The sequence below is a fragment of the Gallus gallus genome, chromosome 2 (genome assembly GCF_016699485.2).
Source record: "Gallus gallus isolate bGalGal1 chromosome 2, bGalGal1.mat.broiler.GRCg7b, whole genome shotgun sequence".
NCBI classification, from domain to species: Eukaryota; Metazoa; Chordata; class Aves; order Galliformes; family Phasianidae; genus Gallus; species Gallus gallus.
Genome location: NC_052533.1, coordinates 35796653 through 35805680, shown reverse-complemented (window position 1 = coordinate 35805680; position 9028 = coordinate 35796653). Strand labels below are relative to the sequence as shown.

General features: G+C 40.0%; 1 protein-coding gene across 2 annotated transcripts; it reads left to right on the top strand.

The window, feature by feature from the left end:
• Window positions 1–3481: 3481 nt before the first annotated feature.
• On the top strand, window positions 3482–8824 carry SGO1 (shugoshin 1). Of its 2 annotated transcripts, none has more exons than XM_015281492.4 (9): window positions 3482–3573; window positions 3767–3909; window positions 4013–4209; window positions 4485–4589; window positions 5029–5093; window positions 5240–5403; window positions 5976–6830; window positions 7712–7886; window positions 8104–8661. In XM_015281492.4, exons 2-9 carry the CDS (start codon window positions 3774–3776, stop codon window positions 8240–8242), a joined length of 1836 nt encoding a protein of 611 aa, XP_015136978.2. In that variant the 5' UTR covers window positions 3482–3573; window positions 3767–3773; the 3' UTR covers window positions 8243–8661. The 2 variants fall into 2 exon arrangements, with proteins under 2 accessions (XP_015136978.2, NP_001186577.2); NM_001199648.2 differs by having other exon boundaries at window positions 3505–3573; window positions 5252–5403; window positions 8104–8824.
• The last annotated feature ends 204 nt before the right edge of the window (window positions 8825–9028 follow it).

The following is a 9028-nucleotide window of genomic DNA, read 5'->3' as shown; positions in this document are numbered from 1 at the left end:
TAATCTAAAATAGAATTTGTTTGAATTTTAGCAGGTTAAGGGCCTAATTTGAGAAATCTTTCTGAAAGTAGGGCACACAGAAAACACAATGCCACCTAGATGACACAATTCATTCTATCCTAGCTGAAGGATAAATACTAAGAGGCTGGATGTCAAAATCTTTTCAGCTCACTATTTCTAGAGGATTTTCATCCAACCTTGGTCAAGTTATTACAAGAACTTTTCACTTTGATATGTCTGTGTCAGCTTCTTAAAAAAAAATGATTATTGCTTTTCATTTGGCTTGGGAAGCAGTGGGCACATCAGCTTCTTACAGTTCCCCAAGCTCTCGTGTACTAAGCGCTTTGAAACTTCTGATACGAAACTTCCAACTTGATGATAGCTAAACATCCTACTCAAAACTGATTGGAACAGCACGTGTCAGGACAATGGGATGTAATGCCACACTCAAGTGTAAGCTCTGGCAAGATGCAACAAAAATGCTCCCACAGTCACTCCTCTGATTCCTTTAATTTGCTGTAAATAGGAGAAAACTCTTTCCTTTTAATGTAAGTCAGTACACCTAAGATGAGATCATATCTTTCAATGTTACACCAACTCTAGTAATGGTAGCAGTTGTTTTGCCACATAAGTACATCCACTAGAAATAAACTAGTCTACAGCACCTCTGACATCAATCATAGCATCAACCTTCATAGAGGAAAATATGAAATTTGAACTGCAAAGAAACAGTTGAGTCAGAAAAGTTCACTACTTGAAATCTGGTATTATAAATACTACAGAACAACATGCAGGATCTAACATGCAAATAACCAGATAGAAAAGAAATGCCTTGAGAATAACACAAAAAAAAAGGATACACTGCTAACACAAGCAGATTATCAGGACAGATAACTTGGACATTAAAAAATAAGAAAAAAAAAAGGTAATCTGAAGAAACATCTCTGAGCATTTCTGAAAGATCTGTACAAATTTATGAGTAAAATTAAATACAATAGAAAGAAAAAATGTAATGAGAGGCTCTTTAATCTTGGTATAGGCATACTCAAGGGGGAAAAAAAGAATAAGTAATCAAGAGTAGCATGTGAATAGCAAGGAGGAAAGCATTTTTTTTCAAAGCATGGTTCATTTAATCACAATCAGTGTATTTGTGCTAAGTAGATGAGTGACTAATGGTTATAAGACCTTACCAGCATTGCTGGAAACCACTAATTGCTAGTTGGGCAAATGCAAAACATTTTAGCTTTAAGTGAAATAAAGTTTGTAGCAAAACATATTACTTTTGGTTAGAGTAGTTGGTGCTTAGCTGAAAAACAAACAAACAAAAAAAAAACAATAACAAAACAGAAGCTGAATTCTATTAGATAATTTAATCTAACGTTTAATGTTGCAAGAGTCCAGATGAGGTTGTGAGCCACTGTTGGGCAGACATACCTAATAATTGCCTATAGAACTGAGAGGCCTGTAGGAAGTAGATGAGAGGTTAATTGTACATTATCAGGAAACCAGTATTTCTACTGAGAATGTGATTTGCAATATCTGATAGACTTTATATCAATGAGCCTATGAGAGTTTTTGTTGGGTAATGGCAGGTTTACCTGGGGGCTGGAAGAAAGGGTTAGTGTTTGGTAGACTAGGCAAGCAGACAGAAAGGAGAAAAAAGAGCTGCTATAATTGTTGTTCTACCCTTGTGTGAACCTGTAAACTCAAAAAGAGGGTCTAATGTTGTTAATCTGCTCATAATTTCTCATGTTAACTCCTAAAGAAAGTATGATTCTTTGTGACATTATCTCACATCTCAAAATGGGATCTTCACATAGCATAATGAAGAGTATTTGCAGAGCAACTTCTTCCTTGAGAGGAAATGCAAACTCATTAGCTATTGATGACTTAAGAGACTAAGGTGAATGATATTCATCTGCATTACTGTAAAAGCGACATACATAAAGCTAGTTATTATGAGCTGGAGGAAAAAAAAATCAGATCTTCCAAGAAGAAGGAAAGGATATGCATGTGTGTCATGGACTACGGCATGGGTTTCCAACCTTTAATTTGCCTGTTCTGCAACGAGTGAGGAAGATCTGTGTTAGGCTGCATATAAAATACACAATATAGTTCATGTATATAACTAACACAACTTCTTATTCAATATATATCTAATATTAATACATAAAAAGAGAGATAGAGAGAAACAAAAACTTAAGACTAGAGGGATATTTTACCTTGTTGTGAAACTAATGCATCAGTCTGGTTCGATGGCAGTAGTTGCAATTCTTATTGAGTTCTCACGAAGTTCATAAGGGATTTCTGATGATTTTTTACTATTCCTGTGCTTCACCCCTGACATAATTGTTCACAAATGTATATGCTGCCAAAAAGCAGTGACATGAATAAGGCGTGAAGTGGGGGATATTCCCCTCTGGAAAGAGAGGGCTTATAAAAGTCTGGTAAAGAGACAGCCCAGGCAGTATTGATTGCACACCGATGTTTGGTTGTTGTGAGCGACGGGAGAATACCCAGGGCCAGGCTGGGTCCCTCAGTGTGGCAGAGCCGCCACGATGGTGTGGGGCAGGGGGCAGCCTCAGGGCGGGCTGGGCCGAGCTCCCTGCAGCCCACATAGACATGGCTGGACTATGGTTTCAGTCACAATCATGAGAACTTTTCCACTTTAAAATCAGCTTGACACAGTTCATCCCAGCTGTCATGAATAAAATCAAGCAGGCAAGAATAACTGCTAATAAAAACGCAGTAGCAATGAAATGCTCATTTCTCAGATACATGAATACCAATCAAAGTCCATGGTCAGTAAGCTGCAGCATACACTGGTCAGTCAATGCCATCATTTCCAAGTGACGTAACTGAGGAAAACATTTCATCTGACTGCAAGGAGCTGAAGCACCTCTTGGACCTGCACTGTCCCAGTCTAACATCAACTTCATTCTGTGCTTAATGGCCTTTCTGCACACAACTCTCACATTATTGGCAGCTCATCGATGGAATATTGGAATTTTCTTTTATAAAATTAGTTTGTGAGAATAGGCTTTCCTTGGGAATCTTTTGGGGTATCTCCTCCTAAACTATGCCATCAGGGATTAGGAGTTGTTCTAGCCGGATTAGGAAGCCTGGGAAGGGCTCATCTTGTTACATGCTGCAACAGCAACTGAAATTAAATATTTAAAGATTTTTTTTTCTTTTCTTCCCGTTTTTGCTGTCGAATAAACATCTTACACGCCCCCTCCGCTTCTTTTCACTGGAGCGCAGTGCGCCCATCGAGCACCTCAGCCCTGAACACCGGGCGGGAACCGAGCGCGAGCCGAGCCCTGCCGCAGCCCGCCAGCCCCAACGGCCGCCCCGCGTGAGCCGCCCTCAGCACCACCCCGCGAGGGGCGGAACCCCGACGCGGCCCGGATGCGAGCGGCGGCCGCGCGTGACGCCATGCGCTGCTCCCACCAATGCGCGGCCGCGGCGCTGCGTTTTGAACGTCGGGGATCGGCGCCAACCGTCCGGCTGCGTGTGGGGACGCTCCGCTGCTTGTGGCATCTCCGTGCGGGTGGCGGCCGGCGCCGCTCTCGGGTAATCTGGCGCTGTGGCTGAGCGTGCTGCGCGGGTTGGGCTGCCGCGGGACTCACGGGGGATGGGGAGGGAGTGCTGCGACCGCGGCCCGCAGCCGGGGCTGCCATCCGCACAGGAGTCCGCTGCCACCCGCCGTGGCGTGGCCCTGTGGAGCAGCAGCTGAATGAGCCCTTTGCCGTTTCTGTTTGCAAAGGTCGAAGATGGCTGAGCACCTGAAAAAGCCCTTCAAAGACAGTCTGAGCGACATAAAGGAACGGATGAAAGAAAAGAGAAATCAGAAATGGATGATGCTGAGTAAAATCAGCCAGATCTCAACTGTGAAGTGCAAAAGAGCAAGTAAGACACTTGAATATCTTGATGTATAGTATTTCTAGGTATTTTGTTGTTTGTTTGTTTGTTTTTTTTTAACCAAGTTGAAATGCACGCTGTTTTGTTGCAGCTACTACCTCTGTGAAAATGAAAAGCCTCCAGGCCAACAACAAAGCTCTGGCTCTGGCTTTGCAGGAAGAAAAGCTCAAACTGAGGGATGCTCAAGCTCTTATCCTGCAGCTAAGGAAAGAGTATCAAGATCTGAAGTTTCAGATGTTTGACTTGCAAAGAAGTCTTGCATTAAGGCAAGCACAAGGATTTGTTGAGGTACTTTAATCACATCTTTATAACTTGGTGAAGCTGGCTATAAGAATCAGCACAAATAATCCAGTTAATAGCGTTGTGAATTTAAACATTTCACAAAAATGAACTTAATGATTGTAACTTTCTTTGTAATCACAGTTAAAACACCTGATTACAGGTATTTTATATAGTATCTCCAGAATTTAGTTATGTCGTGATATTGGTGAAAGGATATTACGTTAGTAGCTGATACCTGAATAAAACAGCAATGATGTTGTGTTCCTTCTCTTGTCCATTAGACTAGACTGTCAGCCCTGAGTGAGATAATTTCAAAAGTTTCTCAGAATTTACTCGAGTCTGTTGATCTCCTTGGCCCAGCAAAGGATTTGTGTTCCAGAAGTGCAGTGAGTACCTTTTCCTCTCTGGGGAGGGAGGTTTTCTGTGAATTCTTTCCCTTTGTGCACATCTACGCTACTTCAGTTTTTGAGATGTGAGGCTCAGTTTTCAGAGTAGTACCTGTGTGTGGGTGTACAGTAGGACTCAGGATCTGCTGTAGGGTGAGAGGTACACCCTGATTCTCTATGGCTCTGTGTCTTCCGCCATGCAACATCCTCACAGTTCCTTGCCCTATCAACTATGTATGATTGGGTTAGGGGTTACTGTTGTCTTGATGGAACTGAGTGAGATCCTGCAGTGTTTTATGTCAGCCAGACAGGAAGCAAATAAAAGCAACCAGGGGTCCTTTTGGCTCTTCTGTGTGCAATTGGGCTACTTTCTAAAATCTTTATATGGCTCAAGCTTGTTTCAGCTGTTGAGTTGAAGTAAGATTTATTTTCTCTACAGAATCAGAGACTGCGTACTTCAGTGCTTGAAAATAATTCCAGTTACATAGGAGAGAGAAGTTCTGTGTAAGTATCTTTTGTTAATACATATTTATATTTGAAAATTCTATTACAGTAAACTTAATTTTGTGAGGAAAGGGGAAGAAATTCTACGTAGTAGATGCGGCTCGTTGTTATAAAAGATATTGTTATTCAGTAAGTATTACCTTCAGTATTTTTTCCAGAGAGCTTCCACAGCCTGCTGATGGAGATGATCAAGTACTTCAACATCGGTTGGAAGCTGATTGTGAGAAAAGTGAGCTGGATCATTCCGTGTTTGAGATCTGTCAGGAACTTGACAATGGCACTTCCTTAACCAAAATAATTCCAGACAAAGGTAAACAAATAGAAGTATTTGGCATTGCTCTATTCAAAAGCAGGGATAATGTGTGAATACAAGTTTAAAAGTGATTTACTGCTTTTGATGTAATTGGCAAGTAGTTTTAATTTATTATTATCTTAGCATTACAATATTGGCTGCCTGGCAAGCTTTTTGAATGAAGGTGCGTAACAAAATAGGGGGGAGCAGCTTGAAAATGCTTTTTCTTCCATATATCTGCAACCTAGTTTCATTTATCTACCAAACAGTAGATCAGAGTGAATTAATCTTCAGTCGTGCAATTAAAAAGTCAATGACTGTTAAAAGTGCAAAATAATTGGAGAAACAAAAGACGTGTGGGTAATCTCTCCAAAAAAACAGTACAGGAAAATCCTGATTTTAGTATTCTTAACTGCTTTCTGTCTGGATGTTGTATTAAACATAACTTATCTTGATTGCTATGTATTACGATATACAAATCTCTTGAGAAAATTCTCAGTCATAATTTTTGACAGATTAAGGACTTGAATAAAACTTCTTTGTATTGTTACTATTTAGCTTTAATGTGACTCTCTCTTTTCAATTACGAGGGCAAACATCTGATTTTCATGTGTACAACATTGCATCAGTGCTGGGAAATGTTTCTTCAAGTGGAGAAGATGGATTTGGTAATGTGTTAACAAAGAATGTGTCTACCAGGCGCCGCTGTTCGAAGATGACAAATAGAGATGAACTTTGCACTGGTGTCTTGGACCATTTGGAAGCATCTGATTCAGTTAAAGAACCTTTTAAACAGGATGAAATCAGACTTAAGAAAAGTCTAGATGTGTGTACTGTGGAAAACATACATTCCGGTATTTCTCAGGTGGACAAAGTAGGTTCAGAGCTGGTGTTAAAGCAGATGGATTCTGAAACTGCAAAGGTCAGTTCAGGCAACAGTTCAGATCTTAAACAGCGTGCATGTAAAAGCAGAGAAGACTCTCAAGTAAGGAGAGAGAAGGATCAGAAGGTGAAAATGGGGGGGACTAAAGATACTTCCAGACCAAGATCAAAGAAGAGACAAGGTAAAGAGACTTGCAAAGAGAAGTTGGACTTCTTGAGTGGCTCCAGTGATGCTTATGATTTTAATTTTGAAGAGAGCGTCCATGTTACACCTTTTCGACAAAATAAGGTGAATGACACAGATACTGATGTGGATGACAGAGAAGAGTCATCTGAATCGAAGAGCACTGAGTTGAGTGATACTGAAGGAGATTCAGATGATAGCCTTTATGTACCTTATAAGAAAAAATCAAAAAAAGGAAATTCAGTGGACGAGACGGGTACATCACTAATCCATGTAAGGCCAAGGTCTAAAAGATGTCTGGCACAGCGTGAGCAGAAACTCCATAAAGAAGAGACTGAAAAGGAGACTGAGATCAATAAATCAAGTGAAATGTCCATTAGTAAGTTTGGAAAGTGCTCTGTAATTGTTTCAATGTTTCATTGAGCTTTATCCCCCTGGTGAGGGGTCTGGAGCACAGGTCTTATGAGCTGAAGGAGCTGGGATTGTTCAGTCTAGAGAAGAGGAGGCTCAGGGGAAACCTTATTGCTCTCTATAACTACCTGAAGGGAGGTTGTAGTGAGCTGGGAGTCAGCCTCTTCTCTCGTGTGACTAGTGATAGGACTAGAGAGAATGGCTTCAAGCTGCGCCAGGGAAGGTTCAGGCTGGATGTTTGGAAATACTACTTCTCTGAAAGGGTGGTCAGGCACTGGAATGGGCTGCCCAGAGAGGTGGTGGAGTCACTGACCCTGGATGGAAGTGTTCAAGGAACGTTTGGATGTTGTGTTGAGGGACGTGGTTTAGCGAGAACCTTTGGTGATGGGCAAGTGGTTGGACTGGATGATCCTGTGGGTCTTCTCCAACCTTAGCGATTTTATGATTCTATGATCATTATTCCAGAGGTTTAGGCTTTTTATTTTTTTTTTAAATAGAAACAGAATAATTTTGCTGAAAATAATTGGATTCATTCTCTTGTCCACCTTTTCCTCACAGCAGAAATTGAACTTAAAGATAAGTTTTGTTTAAGAAATTGCTCAACAATGAATTATCATAGTATTTTAGTTGTATTTCAAGGTGTACTAAAGCTGAGTCTGAAGATGGGAGATCAAAAGCATAGTCTGGGAGACACTGAAAGATAGAAATGATAGTTATAGTTGAGTTTCTTCATGTCTAGTCAATTCATTGACATTGTTTGTTAAGGTATGTTTGCCTGAGTTGTCTTAAGCAGTTTTTAATGAAGCATGACTAATTTTCTTAATTTCTTTTTTTTTTGTTTGTTTGCAGGGCAACCTTCTAAGTCATCTCATGGTTATCTCTGTGATGTTACTAATATTGCTTCATCACTCCTAAGCAAAGGGAACGCACCTGTTGGCCTTGCAGGTGAAAGATCACCATCTCCAAAACGCAAACGAAGAAGCTGTACACTTAGTGTGAGCTATAAGGAACCAAGTATTGCAGGGTGGGTGTTTTCTCAGCTTGATATAAAGTTAATGATAATCCATTAAATAAATTATTTGAGAGGGGTACTTAAATACTGTTAATAGGTTCTTAGCAAAATATTCAAAGAGGAGTCTGGCAGTAATGTGAAATAGTTGATGTGAGATTGAACTTACTAATGGGAAGTTAATGTTTTCACTAAGGGAGGAAAGAACTCAAGCTGCTTTTTTTTTTAACAGGAAACTTAGGAGAGGAGATCCATTTACAGATGTGTGCTTTCTGAATTCTCCAATCTTCAAGCAGAAAAAAGACACAAAGCGCAATTCCAGTAAGAAATCTCTTTCAAAATATAACGAGAAATTTGTTGGTGGTTGTTGAGATTTCCTGTTATGCTGACAGAACCATGAAGAGAGGAAGTCCTTCAGCCAGCAAACTTATGCTATGCAACTATCTCTAGGTGTCTAACTGGATATAAAACAAAGTGGGTTTTGGTTTTAATCTAGTGACTTATTCTTAAGGATGCAGAAGACATGAGATTAGTTTTATAACTAAGGTGATTCCACTTAAACTCTTTTGGGAGACATCCTACTTTGTGAATTTGTAAATATGTCAAAAATATCTGAAAAAGATGATAAGCAAAATTTTCTGACTTAAACACTGCTTCATCTGACTGTGGTTGGTGCAAGTGAACTTCAGGTACTTAAGTTCAACTGTTACCCATGTTTGTACAGATCTTATTTGTGCAACAGTTATTTTCATACTGAAACCTATAATAAAACTGTTAGTGTTGGAAAGAACTCAGAATTGATTGGAGTCCTTTTTACAGGGTTTCCATAGCTGCTTGAAGGGTAGCAGTGTCAGCTATAGACACAGTGGAAGCCAGTACATTCCTTTCCTCCTCTTCTCATATTGAGTATGCTTGGAAGTAGCACTGTCGACTGTAACTCAATTATGTTGTGAGAGCTCTCAAAAGTTTCAATTCTAGTTGATTGTTTCTACTACAAACATAAGTTAATCTTATTTTGCTTTGTTCCTAATCTTATGTGGTTATCTGCAAATATTGTGAAGAGTTTCATAATTCTGGTCTTACCCTGAAAGAGCCTTTACCAGAGGAAAACATACTATTTGGCACAACAATAGGCAGAAAGCTTGAAGAATACTGCT